Below are 17,727 nucleotides of genomic sequence, written 5' to 3'. Positions count from 1 at the left end.
AGTCCCTCGGTCAGTTCACGTCCCAGTAGAAGACTTCAGTCAGACAGCGGCAATTTCCCACGATGTCTTAGTCCCAGTGGATGTAGCCACTCCAACTCCATCATGTCCACCTCTGTCTCTGAAGAGGTCCACCCTAGATGGTCAGTTTGATGGTCATTTTCTTGTCCATTTTTTTTTTTTGTGTGTGAGGGGTGTATTTTCAGAATGGGGCTTGAGTTTCAAATGGCAGCCTAGTCAAGTCATGAGAAAAGGGAAATGACAAAAATGGAAATCTACACACACACACACACACACACACACACACACACACACACAGCAGCAGCAGCAAGGTGTAATGGATAGAGCACAGGCCTGAGAGTCAGTAGGTCATGGGTTCTTATCCTGGCTCTTCCAGTTGTCTGCTGTGTGACCTTAGACAAGTCACTTCACTTCTCCATGCCTCAGTTCTCTCAGCTGTTAAATGGGGATTGAGACCATGAGCCCCACGTGGGACAGCGACTGTGACCACCCTGATTTGCTTGTATCGACTGCAGCGCTTAGAACAGTGCTTGGCACATAGTAAGCGCTTAACAAATACCATCATCATCGTTATTATTATTATGGCACATGCACACGCACACAGATCCACCCACCCACAAAGACCCACACCCACACACACGCAGAGAAAGGCATCGTTCGGAATAGAGAGGAAATAAGAGGAATAAAGTTTATACATAAACCAGGGGAGGGTCTCTTGGGGTCAGGCCTGGAGCGGGGTTCGCTTCCTTAGAGAGCCAGCTGATGGAGGCCGTCTCTGCTGAGCGGGCCGGCTCTGGCTCTCTTGCCGAAGGTGGAGGAGCCTACATCCGTCGGGGAGCGGTTTTTGCTGACCACGGAGTTGGCTAGCAAGTTGGCCAGGCGGTTGGTCATACACGTGGCCACGCTGCATTTCCGCTTCTCCAGGTGATGACTTGGGGCACAGAACAGATGACGGACATTAGAGGCAAGAGCCCTGCCCTTGCTCCCACCCTCACACGCTCCGCTAACATCCCCTAGACCCCAGCTGTCCCCACATTCAAAGCCCTCCCAAAAAGCTGCCTCCTCCCACAAGCCTTCCCTGGTTGATTTCCCAGCAACCCGAGTATGTCACCCCTACTCTCACACATAGGACATATTTATTCCCTCCTCAATGTTCAATATACTCAAATACTACTACTACTACTACTACTACTACTACTACTACTACTACTACTACTACTACTAATGATGGCATTTGTTAAGCGCTTACTATGTGCAATGCACTGTTCTAAACATTAGGGAGAATACAAGGTGATCGGGTTGTTCCACGTGGGGCTCACAGTCTTAATCTCCATTTTACAGATGAGGTAACTGAGGCCCAGAGAAGCCAAGTGACTTGCCCAAGGTCACCCAGTTGACTATTGGTGGACCGGGGACTTGAACCCATGACTTCTGGCTCCCTTGTTAAGCTCTTACTAGCTCTCTTCCTCCCTTCAAGTCCCTACTGAGAGCTCACCTCCTCCAGGAGGCCTTCCCAGACTGAGCCCCTTCCCTCCTCTCCCCCTCGTCCCCCTCTCCATCCCCCCCATCTTACCTCTTTCCCTTCCCCACAGCACCTGTATATATGTATATATGTTTGTACATATTTATTACTCTATTTGTTTATTTGTTTTACTTGTACATGTCTATTCTATTTATTTTATTTTGTTAATATGTTTGGTTTTGTTCTCTGTCTCCCCCTTTTAGACTGTGAGTTCACTGTTGGGCAGGGACTGTCTCTATATGTTGCCAATTTGTACTTCCCAAGTGCTTAGTACAGTGCTCTGCACACAGTAAGTGCTCAATAAATACGACTGATGATGATGATGATGATGATGTGTCAAACAGTGTTCTAAGCGCTGGGGTAGATACAAGTTAATCAGGTTGGACACAGTCCCTGTCCCATATAGGGCTCACACTCTTAAACCCCATTTTAATTGCTCTTCCCCACTTCAAAGCCTTACTGAAGGCCCATCTCCTCCAAGAAGCCTTCCCTGACTAAGCCCTCCTCTCCTCTTCTCTCACTTTTCTGCGTCACCCTGACTTGCTCCCTTTATTCATTCTCTCTCCCAGCCCCACAACATTATGTATATATCTGTAATTTATTTATTTATTTTGTTCATTTATTTACGTATATTAGTGTCTGTCTCCCCCTCTAGACTGTGAGCTCGTTGTGGGCAGGGAATGTGTCCATTAGTCTTTAAATTCATTCATTCATTCAATCGTATTCATTGAGCGCTTCCTTTGTGCACAGCACTGTACGGTTCTCTCCCAAGCACTTAGTACAGTGCTTTGCACACATTAAGCGCTCAATAAAGAGGATTGATGAATGAATGAATTTTACAGAGGAGGTAACTGAGGCCCAGAGAAGTAAAGTGATGCAGTTACTTCCTTTAACTAACCTAGGTGTGTGTAAAATTCCAGCTTCTCCAAGAGGCCTTTTCCAACTAAGCCCTCATTTCTTTATTCCCTTTCCCTTCTGCACCAGGCTCTTGCACCTGGATATGTTCCTTTTAAAGAGACCCTTCTCCCCCTCTAGACTGTAAGCTCGCTGTGGGCAGGGAATGTGTCTGTTTATAGTGATATTGTACTCTTCCAAGCGCTACGTACAGTGCTCTGCACACAGTAAGCACTCAGTAAATATGACTGACTGAATGAATGAATATTTTCAAGGTCTGTCTCCTTCATTAGAATGTAAGCTCTTTGTGGACAGGGGATGTGTTACTTCTTCATTCTATTCTTTTCAAATGCCTAATACAGTGCACCACATCAAGTAGGAGTTTAATAAATACCACGATAACAATAATAATTGGGTTATTTATTAATAATAATAATAAGAATGATGATGGCATTTGTTAAGCACTTACTATGTGCAAAGCACTGTTCTAAGTGCTGGGGGGGATGCAAGGTGATCAGGTTGTCCCACGTAGGGCTCACAGTCTTAATCCCCATTTTACAGATGAGGTAACTAAGGTGCAGAGAAGTTAAGTGACTTGCTCAAGGTCACACAGCAGACACCTGGAGGAGCTGGGATTCGAACCCACGACCTCTGACTCCAAAGCCCGAGCTCTTTCCACTGAGCTGCCAAGCACCGTACTGCGCTCTGGGGTAGATACAAGGTAATCAGGTCTCACACAGGGCTCACAGTCTTAAGTAGGAGGGAGAACAAGTATTGAATTCCCATTCTGCAGATAAGGGAACTGAGGCCCAGAGAAGTGAAGTGACTTGCCCAAGGTCACAATGCAGGAAAGTGGTAGAGCCTAGACTGGAGCCCAGATTCTCTAACTAGCAAACCCGTGCTCTTTCTACTAGGCCACACTGCTTTTCCACAAGTACTGTTACTACTATTTCCATCAGCCTGGGGAGGCAATGGGCACCACTGGAAAGAGCACAGGCCTGGGAATCAGTTATCCTGGGTTCTAGTTCCAGCTCTACCACTACCTGCTGTGTGACCCCGGGAAAGTCATGTACTCTCTCTGAGCCTCATTTTCCTGTTCTGCAAACTGAGGAGAAGAAACAAGCACTCCCTTCCTCTTAGACTGTGAGCCTCCTTTTGCTCAGGGCTTGGGTCTGTTCTGATAATCTGCCATCTAAACCCAATGCTTAGCCCAGAATAAATGGTTCATGAATACCATGATTGACTGTGGGAGAAGCAGCAGTGTGGCTCAGTGGAAAGAGCACGGGCTTTGGAGTCAGAGGTCATGGGTTCGAATCCTAGCTCTGCCTATTGTCAGCTGTGTGACTTTGGGCAAGTCATTTAACTTCTCTGTGCCTCAGTTACCTCAACTGTAAAATGGGGATGAAGACTGTGAGCTCCACGTGGGACAACCTGATCACCCTGTAACCTCCCTAGCACTTAGAACAGTGTTTTGCACATAGTAAGCACTTAATAAATGCCATTATTATTATTATTATTACTGGATAGAGCCCAGGCCTGGGAGTCAAAAGGTGATGGGTTCTAATCCCTGTCCTGCCACATATCTGCTGTGTGAACCTGGGCAAGTCACTTTTCTTCTCTGGGCCTCAGTGACCTCATCAGTAAAATGGGGATTAAGACTCTGAGCCCCACGTGGAACAGGGACTGTGTCCAGCCCGATTTGCTTGTATCCACCCCAGTGCTTAGTACAGTGCCTGGCACATAGGAAGTGCTTAACAAATACCATAATTATTGTTATTATTATTATCGACTGCTTACTGTGTTTATTCAATCATATTTATTGAGCACTTAATGTGTGCAGAGCACTGTACTAAATGCTTGGGAGAGTACAATATAGCAATAAACAGACACATTCCCTGCCCACAATGAACAGTTGGCAGGCATGTTCCCTGCCCACAGTGATCTTGCATTCTAGAAGGGGAGACAGGCATTAATCTAAATGAGTAATTTATAATAGCTATGTATGTAGTGTTGTGGGGTTGAGGATGAGGTGAATATCAATTGCCCCAAGGTCACATATCCAAGTGCAAAGATGATGCTTGGGAGAGTACAATATAACAATAAACAGACACATTCCCTGCCCACAATGAACAGTTGGCAGGCATGTTCCCTGCCCACAGTGATCTTGCATTCTAGAGGGGGAGGCAGGCATTAATCTAAATGAGTAATTTATAATAGCTATGTATGTTTAAGTGTTGTGGGGTTGAGGATGAGGTGAATATCAATTGTCCCAAGGTCACATATCCAAGTGCAAAGATGATATAGAAGGGAGTGGACACTGGAGAATTGAAGGCTTAATCAGGGAAGGCCTCTTGGAGGAGATGTGATCTTAATAAGCCTTTGAAGGTGGGGAGAGCAGTGGTCTGGCATGTGTGGAGGAGGAGGAGAGAGTTCCAGGCTAGAGGAAGGACGTGGGGAAAGGTTCGGCAGTGTGATAGACGAGATTGGGGCTGGAACTTGTGGAACACAGTGTACGGCCTGGGTTGTAGTCGGAGATGAGTGAGGTGAGTGAAGAGGGGGCGAGCCGATTGAGTGCTTTATTGATGGTCTGCTTGATTGATTGATTGATTGAGTGGAAGAGCAAAATGCAGAAGGCCCTGGAGCCTCACGAAGAATCCAATTTGCCACCTGCGCTGCCGCTATCATGGAGCGTGTGGGCGTCCTATTACTGTGAGCATAAATACATGAATATTACCATCTTCCTGTCGCCTACTAGGCTTCTGGAAAAAGTTGCCTTGCGTGCGTCTAATGGGTTGAACGATAATTCTAGGTTAAATGGCACATCTTCCAGTGTTTTTACGTCAGGTGTTTTGCTATTCAGTAGAGAGACTGAACCCTCCTGGGGAAACAGTGAGTAATGAAGCTCTAATGAAGTCAGAAAATGACAAATGCTCAATAAATACGATTGACTGATGAAGTGAAGTGCCTGAAGCTGGATCCCTGTGTTTACATAAAGACATCGCTTGGGTGGGGACGGGGTGAAGCCACCAATTCTGACACTGAGGAGGCTTAAAAAATTTTTTTTTAACTGGTATTTGTTAAGCATTTACTATATGCTAAGTACTGTACTAAGTGCAGGGGTAGATACAAGCTAATCAGGTTGGTCACAGTACCTGTCCCACATGGGGCTCACAGTTTTAAAGAGGAGTGAACTGAGGCCCAGAGAAGTGAATTGATTTGCCCAAGGTCACACAGCCGACAAGTGGTGGAGGTGGGATTAGGACCCAGATCCTCTGATCACCAGGCCCGGGAGCTATCTGTTAGGCCACCTGCTTCTCATTCATTCATTCATTCAATCGTATTTATTAAGCACTTACTATGTGCAGAGCACTGTACTAAGCTCTTGGGAAGTAGAAGTTGTCGACATGTAAAGACGGTCCATGCTGCTGTTCTGGTTCTGTCTGCTTCTGGATGTGCTTGGGAGGTGGGACAGAAATCTTCTTGCTTGAGAAGCAGCATGGCTCAATGGAAAGAGCCCGGGCTTGGGAGTCTCCTCCTCCTCATCCCCCCTGCCCTACCTCCTTCCCCTCTCCACAGCACCTGTATATATGTTTGTACAGATTTATTACTCTATTTATTTTACTTGTACATATTTACTATTCTATTTATTTTGTTAATGATGTCCATGTAGCTTTATTTCTATTTATTCTGATGACTTGACACCTGTCCACATGGTTTGTTTTGTTGTCTGTCTCCCCCTTCTAATAATGATGGCATTTGTTAAGCGCTTACTATGTGCAAAGCACTGTTCTAAGCGCTGGGGGGGATACAATGTGATCAAGTAGTCTCACGTGGGGCTCACAGTCTTAATCCCCATTTTTACAGATGAGGGAACTGAGGCTCAGAGAAGGTAAGTGACTTGCCCAAGGTCACACAGCAGACTTGTGGTGGAGCCGGGATTTGAACCCCTGACCTTTGACTCCAAAGCCCGTGCTCTTTCCACTGAACCAGACTTTGAGTCAGTTGTTGGGTAGGGACTGTCTCTATATATTGCCGACTTGTACTTCTCAAGCACTTAGTACAGTGCTCTGCACACAGTAAGCGCTCAATAAATACGATTGAATGAATGAATGAAAGTGATGGAGCCTGAATTAGAGCCCAGGTCCTTCTGACTCCCAGCTTCCCTCAGTTGTAACGTTAGAGATTGAAGTCTCCGTCCCATTGCCTCTGTTAGAGAAGCAGCGTGGCCTAGTGAAAAGTGCTTGCTTTTGGGACTCAGTAGACCTGGGTTCTAATCTTAGCCCTGCCACTTACCTCTTGTGTGATCTTTAGGCAAATCACATCACTTTCCTTTGCCTCAGTTCCCTCATCGGCAAAACGGGGATTCGATATCCGTTCTCCCCTCTTACTTAGACTGTGAGCCCAATGTGGGACTTGATTATCTTGTATCAATCAATCAATCATATTTATTGAGCACTTACTATGTGCAAAGCACTGTACTAAGTGCTTGGGAGAAGATAATAATGATGGCATTTATTAAGCACTTACTATGTGCAAAGCACTGTTCTAAGCACTGGGGTGGTTACAAGGTGATCAGGTTGTCCCACGGGGGGCTCACAGTCTTAATCCCCATTTTACAGAAGATGTAACTGAGGCACAGAGAAGTTAAGTGACTTTCCCAAAGTCACACAGCTGACAATTGGTGGAGGTGGGGTTTGAACCCATGACCTCTGACTCCAAAGCCCATGCTCTTTCCACTGAGCCATGCTGCTGATAATATAACAATTTGACAGGTACATTCCCTGCCCACAATCTAAAGGACTGTACAGTGCTTTGTACAGTGCTTGGAACAGAGAGTAAGCTCTTAACAAGTACCACTCTGATTATTTCCTCTGTCCTAGTGCCCACCTAGACCCAAAGTGTGCATCTTACTAAGGTCTGAAATGCATAGACATTTCATCTGAAATACTTTCTATTTCCCTTTGCTTTTACCATAGTTAGCAGCGTGGCTTAGGGGATAGAGCACAGTACTGGGAGTCAGAAGGTCCTGGGTTCTAATCTCTGTTCTGCCACATATCTGCTGTGTGAACTTGGGCAAGTCACTTAACTTCTCTGGGCCTCAGTTACCTCAAATGTAAAATGGGGGTTAAGAGTGTGAGCCCCAGGTGGGACAGGGACTGTGTCCAAACTGATTAAGCTGTACCTACCCCAGCTCTTAGAACCGTGCTTGGCACATAGTATGTGTTTAAGTACCATTCTTCTTATTAGTGTGATGATGACTTTGCTGTCATTTCAGTGCCAGCGTCCTAGTTGACCTCCCTGCCTCCAGCCTATCCCCACTCCAGTCCACACTTAACTCTGCTGCCTGGTTCATTTTTCATCTCCTCCATGAGTTCTTCCCTGACTAGGCCCTAATCTCCTCTCTTCCCACTCTCTTCTTCATCTCCCCTGCACTTGTGTGGGTAGGGACCATCTCTATATGTTGCCAACTTGTACTTCCCAAGCACTTAGTACAGTGCTTTGCACACAGTAAGCACTAAATAAATACGACAATGAGTGAACTTGTATTTGTACCCTTTGTTCACCCCTCCCTCAGCCCCACAGTACTTAAATGCATATCCATAATTTATTTATTTATAGTAATGTCTGTCTCCCTCGCTAGACTATAACCTCATTGTGGGCAGGGATCCTGTCTACCAACTCTGACATATTATACTCTCCCAAGTGCTTAGTACAATGCTCTGCCTGCGTTAAGGGCTCAATAAATACAACTGATTGATTGATTGATTAAAATATTGTTCTGAGCACATCTTCTCACTCAAAAAACATCAAACGGAAACTCACTGGCTCCTTTAAGGTAAGTCAGTCAGCTCTCTCTCTCTCTCCTCCTACATATCCTCCTTCTTCTCTCACTTCACTCCAGCTCACATGCCCCGCTCTACACTATAATGGCTCAGTGGAAAGAGCCTGGGCTTGGGAGTAAGAGGTCAAGGGCTCTAATCCGGGCTCCACCACTTGTCTGCTATGTGACTTTGGGCAAGTCACTTAACTTCTCTGTGCTTCAGTTACCTCATCTGTAAAATGCGGATTAAGATGGTGAGCCCCACGTGGGACCACCTGATTACCTTGTATCCCCCCAGTGCTTAGAACAGTGCTTGGCACATAGTAAGCACTTAACAAATGCCATTATTATTATTATTATGTGCACTGTGGGCTGGGAATGTGTCCACCAACTCAGCGTGGCTTAGTGACAAGAGCACAGGGTTGGGAGTCAGAGGTCGTGGGTTCTAATGCCAGCTCCACCACTGATCAGCTATGTGACTTTGGACAAGTCACTTAACTTCTCTGTGCCTCGTTCCCTCATCTGTAAAATGGGAATTAAGACTGTGAGCCCCAGATGGGACAACCTGATTGCTCTGTATCTACCCCAGTACTTAGAACAGTGCTTGACACATAGTAAGCGCTTAGCAAATACCATTATTATTATTATTATTATTATTATTATTATTATTATTATTACTCTCCTAACCATTTAATACAGTGCTCTGCACACAGTAAGCACTCAGTAAGTACGATTGATTTATCCTTACTCTCAGCCTCCTTGCCAAGAACTCCCTATTCGTCTGCATCCCACAGAGCTCTGCTCTCTGCATCTTCAAAGGCCTTGGAAAACTGCACCTCCTCCAGGGGGCTTTCCTTGATTAGCCTCTCATTTTTCCCCCCTACTCTCCCTTTACTGTTACTTTAGCCACTCCAGGCCACCTGTGAAATTGATTCCTCACCGCTGGGGTATTGGCTATTTAACCATCCCCTCTGCCCGCCATGTTTTCACCCCTGTAGTTCTTTCTTTCTTCAACACTCTGGCTCCTCCAAGGCCTCTCAGTCTCCTCCCTCTAGTCACCCCTTGCCTCATGTCCTTCCCCACTCCCCTGTTTCTTACCCCCAGGGACTTAGGCAGGGACTTTATTGAGAAAACGGAAACCATCAGGTGTGATCACTTTCAAATCCCCCCTGTTTCCTCTCCAGTCCCTCCTCCCACCCTCCCCTTTGATGCTCTCAGTTTTCCCAGCAGTATCTCAAGATGAGATCTCTTACTCCTCTCAGGATCTATTCCCTCCACCTGTGCTACTGACCCAATCCCTTTGCCCCTTTCTTTCTTCCCTCCATAACTGCCACCTTCAACTGTTTGCTTTCCAATAGCTTCTTTCCCACTGTTTTCAAGCATGGCCCTGTCTCTCTTGACCTAAAAAACCCCCTTCCTTGACCCCATTGCTCCCTCCAGTTATTACCCCATCTCACTCCTACCATTCCTCTCCAGACTCCTTGAGGGAGTTGTTTGCATCTGCTGTCTCGAGTTCTTCTCCTCCAATTCACTCCTTGACCCCCTCTCATCTGACTTCTGTCCCCTTCACTCCACAGAAACTGCCTCTTCACTCCACAGAAACCATCACTAATGATTTCCTTCTTGCCAAATCAGTTGGACTCCACTCCATCCTAATCCTCCTTGACCGCTCAGCTGCTTTTGACACTGTGGACCACCTCCTCCTCATGTTTCTTTGACCACTCCTTCTCAGTCTCTTTCGTGGGCTCCTCCTCTGACTCCCTCTCCCTAACTGTGGGCGTCCCTCCAGGTTCAGTTCTGGGTCCCCTCCTATTGTCCGTCTACACCCACTCCCTTGGAGAACTCATTTGCTCCCATGACTTCAAATTTGAGAATTTTGAGAATTCCCAGACCTATTGTTCTGGCCCGAACTCTCTCCTCTACAGTTGGCATTTCCGCCCGCCTTCAGGATATCTCTATCGGATGTTCCACCATCACCTCAAACTAAATCATCATCAATCATATTTATTGAGCACTTACTATGTGCAGAGCACTGTACTAAGCGCTTGGGAAGTACAAATTGGCAACATATAGAGACAGTCCCTACCCAACAGTGGGTTCACAGTCTAAAAGATGTCCAGAACAGAATTCCACCCAAAACCTGTCCTCCCCATGTCTTTCCCATCACTGTAGACAATATCACCATCCTCTCTGTCTCACGAGCCTGTGGCTTAGCATTATCCTCAACTCATCTCTCTCATTCAATCCACATATTCAATCTATCACCCAATCCTGTCCGTTCTACCTGTACAGTACTGCTAAAATCCACCCTTTCCACTGGATCCAAACTGCTAGTATGTTGCTCTAAACAATTATCCTATCCTGCCTCTATTATTGCATTAGCCAACTCGCTGACCTCCCTGCCCCCTGTCTCTCCCCTCTCTAGTACATACTTCACTCTGCTGCCCAGATTAGTTTTCTAAAAAAAAAAAATTCAGTCAGTGTCTACCCATTCCTCAAGAACCTCCAATGGTATCCCATCCAACTCCACATCAAACAGAAATTTCCTACTAGGGTTTAAAGTGCTCAATCAGCTCACCTCCTCCTCCCACACCTCCCTGATCTCCTACTCCAAACCAGCCTGCACTCTGCTCCTCTAGTGTCATCTTGCTCGCTGTGCCCCAATCTTTTCTAGCTTGTTGCCAACCCCTTGCCCACATTCTCCCTATGACCTGGAACCCCTTTCCAATCTTCTCCAAGAGGCCTTCCCTGATTAAGCCCTCTTTTCCCCTTTTTCATCTGGATAGAGCATGGGCCTGGGAGACAGTAAGTCATGGGTTCTAATCCTGGCTCTGCCCCTTGTCTGCTGTGTGACCTTGGCCATATCACTTCATTTCTCTGGGCCTCAGTTACCTCATCTGTAAAATGGGAACTGAAACTGAGAGCCCCACATGGGACAGAGAGAGACTGTGTTCAACCCTATTTGCTTGTATTCACCCCAGAGCTTAGTACAGTGCCGGGCCCTTAGTAAGTGCTTAGCAAATACCACAGTTATTATCTGTTCCTTTTTAAGCACTTGATATTCACTCTTCCCTCAGCCCCACAGCACTTATGTCCATATCCACAGTTTATTTATTTATCTTAACATCTGTATCCCCTCTAGATTGTAAGATCTTTGTGGGCAGGGAATATATCTACCAGCTCTGTTGTATTGTACTCTCCTAAGTATTTAGTAATAATAATAATGATGATGAGGCTCACAGTCTCAATCCCCATTTTACAGATAAAATGGGTACAGTACAGTACTCTGCCCACAGTAAGTGCTCAGTAAACCCCATTGATATATTTATTGATTCATTAATATTATTATAATTGTAAATGTGCTTAACTTAGGCATTTTACCCAGACAAGTAGTTCCAAAAACAGTTCTTCAAGCCTAACTTTAAAATGTTTTTTTTTTTGCTAAAAAAAATATCCATTTTCCATCTCCTTTCCCTTCTGACTGTAATTATTGTGTGTCTGACTCCCCTGCTAGACTGTATGCTCCATGGGGACAAGAGTTGTACTGCTTATGTCTACTGTAGTAGTAATGGTGTTAAGAATATTTATTAAATGCCAACTGTGTCCAGAGCATGGTACTAAACCCCGGGAAAGAAGAACACAGATAGATAAGACATAGTCACAGTCCCTGAACACAAGGGACTTGCGACCTAAGATTAAGGGAGAGAAAGATGAAATGAAAGAGAAGCAGTGTGGCCTAGTGGAAAGAACACAGGTCTGGGAGTCAGGGAACCTGAGTTCTAATCCTGGATCCACCACTTACCTGCTGTGTGACCTTGAGCTGTTGTCACTCATCTTCTCTGTGCCTCAGTTTCCTCACCTGTCTAATGAGGGTTCAATACCTCTTCTCCCTCCCCACATCCGCCAAGCTAGCTCTCTTCCTCCCTTCAAGGCCCTACTGAGAGCTTACCTCCTCCAGGAGGCCTTCCCAGACTAAGCCCCCTCCTTCCTCTCCCCCTCCTCCCCCTCCCCATCCCCCTTGCCTTACCTCCTTTCCCTCCCCATCATCATCATCATCATCAATCGTATTTATTGAGCGCTTACTGTGTGCAGAGCACTGTACTAAGCGCTTGGGAAGTACAAGTTGGCAACATATAGAGACAGTCCCTACCCAACAGTGGGCTCACAGTCTAAAAGGGGGAGACAAAACCAAACATACTAACAAAATAAAATAAATAGAATAGGTATGTACAAGTAAAATAAATAAATAAATAAATGAATAAATAAATAAATAGAGTAATAAATATGTACAAACATATATACATATATACAGGTGCTGTGGGGAAGGGAAGGAGGTAAGATGGGGGGATGGAGAGGGGGACGAGGGGGAGAGGAAGGAAGGGGCTCAGTCTGGGAAGGCCTCCTGGAGGAGGTGAGCTCTCAGTAGGGCCTTGAAGGGAGGAAGAGAGCTAGCTTGGTGGATGGGCAGAGGGAAGGCATTCCAGGCCCGGGGGATGACGTGGGCCAGGGGTCGATGGCGGGACAGGCGAGAACACAGCACCTGTATATGTGTATATATGTTTGTACGTATTTATTACTCTATTTATTTATTTATTTTACTTGTACTTATCTATTCTATTTATTTTATTTTGTTAATATGTTTTGTTTTGTTCTCTGTCTCCCCCTTCTAGATTGTGAGCCCACTGTTGGGTAGGGACCGTCTCTATATGTTGCCAACTTGTACTTCCCAAGTGCTTAGTACAGTGCTCTGCACACAGTAAGCGCTCAAGAAATATGACTGATTGATGAATTGATTATTAGGCTGTGAGCACTGTGTGGGACGGGGCTGTGCCTGACCTGATTACCTTTTGATTGCCCCAGCACTTACTATAGTGCTTGTCTCACTCTAGGCACTTAACAAATACCACTACATAATTACTATTACTAGTACTAGCATGGCATAATGGATAGAGCACAGGCCTGCGATTCAGAAGGTCATAGGTTCTAATCCCGGCTTTGCCACTTGTCTACTGTGCTGTGTGACCTTGGGCAAATCACTTCACTTCTCTGGGCCTCAGTTACCTCATCTGTAAAATGGGGGATTGAGACTGTGAGCCCCATGTAGAACAGGGACTGTGTCCAACCCAATTTGCTTGTATCCACCCAGTGCTTAGTACTATGCCTGGCCCATAGTAAGGTTTAAGAAATACCATTATTATTATTATTGCTGCTATTACTACTACTATTACACCAGAAAGATGATCAATATGACAGAATTTTTGGAACCTCAAAATCAAGCCAGCAGTCTCTCCCAAACAGTTAGTACAGTTCTCTGTGCACAGAGTTGCTCAGTAAATACTATTGGTTGATTGACTGATTGATTGGCAAGGTCTCAGTTGAGAGTTATTACTCTATTCATTTCACTTGTACATATTTATTCTATTTATTTTATTTTGTTAATATGTTTTGTTTTGTTCTCTGTCTCCCCCTTCTAGACTGTGAGCCCACTGTTAGGTAGGGACCGTCTCTATCTGTTGCCAACTTGTACTTCCCAAGTGCTTAGTACAGTGCTCTGCACACAGTAAGTGCTCAATAAATATGATTGAATGAATGAATGAATGAGTTAGAAGATTTTGGGGAAGGATGCAAATGATTAGACCACAATCAATGTTGAGAGAACTCCATGAATATCCCCTCAGCAAGGGAAAGCTAGCCTATGATTAATGGCAGGGATACATAAAGACATATTTAGTAAATGTATTTTGCAAGTGTCTATTGTCTAATGAAAGAAAGAGATGAAAGACATAGACAGTAATACTGGGTAATACCACTAATTTTCCTGTCATCATATCCTGTGTAGCTCTCTTCACAGAAAACTCATGTCAGTTTTAGAGAGTTATTTTTCTTCATGAAAAAGCTAGCTGGAAATTGCCATTCAAACTTCTTCTCAGAATCCCCTGTAAACTAGTTAAGCATAACGGAGATTTCTGCTGGTTCTTGTAGGAGTGAACAATTGCCGTATTAGTGTATACACACTTTCCACACATTTTCCTGAGACCTGAGCTGTTGTTAATTCCAGAAAAGCGAACTGCATTCCCCATAGCATAACTCATTTGCCTAACTCAATTCAGAAGTATATTTAAAAAAGAAATCCAATATATTCATCTTCTGAAACTTTCTGACTTGTACCGGTATTTTCAGACTTGATCTTGAAATAGCATTTCAGGGAATCACTTCTCAAAATATTTGGTTTAAATAAAACCGGGCAACGCAAGCTAGTCAAGTCTAGCATTTTCAAATAATGAGGGCATAAAGAGTCTCTCTTAAACAAGCAAGTAATAGTTTGGTGAGGCTCCTCTCAGATCATTTCATTTTTCAGAAATGATTTAGGATTTCTTTCAGGCTCTCCACTGACCCCTGCTCCTCCTTCAGAGTTAACTTCTTTGAAATGTCTCTCATACTTTGTCAATCAATCAAACAATCAATCAGACCATCTTCACACTGGGTTTGTTTGGCTGGGTTGAATCAAAGAAGGCAGGAGAGACTAATACCTTTTGGTTCTGGTTGCATCTTGTTCTGGAGGGGCCTCCCTTACTCCCAAAAGTGCGTTTCTTGAGAGGATTGGTAACATCCATCCCTGTCTATCGGAAGTTCCATCAGAGTGATCGGCCGTCAGAGACAAGAGTCTTTGGAAAGCACAAAAAGCAAAGTGTGAGTGGACAGTTTTAGCTTCCGTTTGGAGGCAAGATTAGGGTAGGGACCGTCTCTATATGTTGCAAACTTGTACTTCCCAAGCGCTTAGTACAGTGCTCTGCACACAGTAAGCGCTTAATAAATACGATTGAATGAATGAATGAATTTTATCACTCAAAGCCGAGTGCACAAGAAAGATCATACTTAACATTAAAAACATGACGCTTCAGTCGTGAGAAAGAGAAACAAGGCGCAGAGTTACTCACCTCTCAACTTGGGTGGCATCCAGTGAACTGAGAGTGACAGAGAACACAACGAAGACCAGCCTCAGTTTCAAGTCACACATTGCTTTACTCCAGCTGCCTGGGAAAAAGAACACATAGAGGCATTTTCCTGTTTTTAAAAATGGCATCGGTTCAGCACTTTCTCTGTGTCAAACACTGTTCTAAGCTCTGGGGTCAATAGGAGTTAATCAGGTTGGACACAGTCCCCTTCCCACCTGTGGGGCTTCGGTCTAAGTAGGAGGGAGAATGAATATTAAATATTAAACTGAGGCAACGAGAAGCCCAAGTTCACACAGCAATCAATCAATCAATCACATTTATTGAGCGCTTACTGTGTGCAGAGCCCTGTACTAAGAGCTTGGGAAGTACAAGATGGCAACATATAGAGACAGTCCCTACCCAACAGTGGCAAGCAATTGGTGGACCAACTGAATGATTCTGAAGGCTTGCCAAGGACTCTGGTGTTATTCCAAAGCTTCATTAGCCTCTCTCCAAATCAGTTCAAACTTTTTGGGAGAAAATGATGGAAATTCCCATCCGCTGAGTCTCTTGACTCTGCTGATACTCTAGGAAGAGTAATCTTCTTTAATCTCACCCCCATCCCTTTCCCAGAACTTCACTGGACGTTTCAAATTACTCTCTATGTTTCTTTCAGCTGGTCTGGGAATTGGGATCAAATGACCCCCGTTCCCCCACCCTTCCCCACCGGTAAATAGCCAAGCTGCTTTTTTTCTATGAGGTGAGTACAATGCATCCTTTCAGAAAAAGAAGGAAGAAACACTTTACCTTTGAGAGATCCAAGAAATCGGGTGAGAAAGGGCAGAAAACAATTTTGAGCCTGCGTCCTCTTTGCAATCTTTCCACCTTCATTTGGGAGCCTGTAATCCAGCTCTTATATACCTGCCCACAGAGCCATCGCAGCTCTGACATCAGGCAGCTCTGGGCGTCTCCCATCATTAATTCCCATCCCTCCAGATGAAAAGCGGCTCAGAGAGAGAAGCAGACAAGTCTTTTCCATGCGAATCCCCCAAGACTGTATCAATGTAGCCGACACAGGGCGCCTTGGTTCAGAGAAGCAGCATGGTATAGTGGATAGAGCACAGGCCTAGGAGTCAGAAGGTCATGGGTTCTAATCCCAGCTCCACCACTTCATTCATTCATTCATTCAATCATATTAATTGAGCGCTTACTGTGTGCAGAGCACTACCAAGCGCTTGGAAAGTACAATTCAGCAACAAAGAGAGACAATCCCTGCTCACAACTGGCTCATGGTCTAGAAGCGGGGAGACAGACATCAAAACAGGTAAACAGACATTGATAGCAACGATCTAACTGAATAGAATTGTAGATATATACACATCAAAACAAGTGAACAGGGATTAATTATAAATAGAATTATAGATATGTGCTTATATGCACAAGTATTGTGTGAGGCAGGAGGGGGGTAGAGCAAAGGGAGTGAGTCGGGGTGATGGGGAGGGAAGGGGGAGCTGAGGATTGTCTGCTGTGTGACCTTGGGTAAGTTGCTTCACTTCTCTAGGCCTCAGTTACCTCATCTGTAAAATGGGGATTGAGACTGCGAGTTCCACATGGGACAGGACCTATGTCCAACCTGATCTGCTTGTATCCACCCCAGAGTTTGGTGCAAGTGCCTGGCACGTAGTTAAGCGCATAACAAATACCATAATTATTATTATTATTGTTAACGCCTTGATCTTAGGATGTCTCTTAGGACCTGTCTGGTGACAGTTTTCAAAGCATAGATCAGCGGGCAAGCCATCTGTCCCAGGTTAGTGCCAGATAAATGCAGGCCATCGAGATGTCTAATAGGTGGCAAAAGTCAAGTCAAAAGCGGGTCAGCGGAGAGCAGGAAGGCAGACGTGAAACAGAAGGGGTAGGAGGGGCATCCGTCTGCGGCAAGGAGAAGCAGGAGTGACAGAAACCAAGGCAGAAATCCCCATATCGGCCGAAGCAGGAATCAAATCAGTGCAGAAGCAGAAGTCGTTTATGGCGGCCCAAGACAAATAGTGAACATAGAACAAAATCTCAATTCCAACTCACAAATGCTCGATCGGCTGGGACTTGTACTCAGATTCTGTCTGCTTCTTCTGAGATGATTGAAATCCTTCTGGCTTTATACATCTTCCTTCTCTCCTTTCACCGATTGTGTAAAATATTATGCTGAAGTGATCATTTCAGTCAGTCAGTCGTATTTATTGAGCGCTGACTGTGTGCAGGGCACTGTACTAAGCACTTGGGAGAGTACAGTGTGACAATGTAACAGGCACATTGCCTGATCCATCAGTATCTCTTCCTTTGTGGCATTAGTACTTTGTGAATGGGCTGGATCAGATGATATCTGTGAGCCCGTCGTTGGGTAGGGACTGTATATGTTGCCAACTTGCACTTCCCAAGCGCTTAGTACAGTGCTCTGCACACAGTAAGCACTCAATAAATATGACTGAATGAATATCTACACTTTCTCCTTTCTCTAAGACCACTGCTTCCCCCCCCAC

General features: G+C 45.0%; 1 protein-coding gene across 1 annotated transcript; it reads right to left on the bottom strand.

Moving 5' to 3' along the window:
• Positions 1-765: 765 nt before the first annotated feature.
• LOC119939539 (islet amyloid polypeptide) lies at positions 766-16,168 on the bottom strand. Its single transcript, XM_038759628.1, is given in 5 exon segments — positions 766-949; positions 14,786-14,920; positions 15,194-15,290; positions 15,998-16,096; positions 16,099-16,168. Coding segments are annotated over 5 exon segments (585 nt in total).
• Positions 16,169-17,727: the final 1,559 nt, after the last annotated feature.

This window comes from Tachyglossus aculeatus, chromosome 2, assembly GCF_015852505.1.
Source record: "Tachyglossus aculeatus isolate mTacAcu1 chromosome 2, mTacAcu1.pri, whole genome shotgun sequence".
Classification (NCBI taxonomy): Eukaryota; Metazoa; Chordata; class Mammalia; order Monotremata; family Tachyglossidae; genus Tachyglossus; species Tachyglossus aculeatus.
This window is presented reverse-complemented; position numbering and strand designations above follow the sequence as displayed.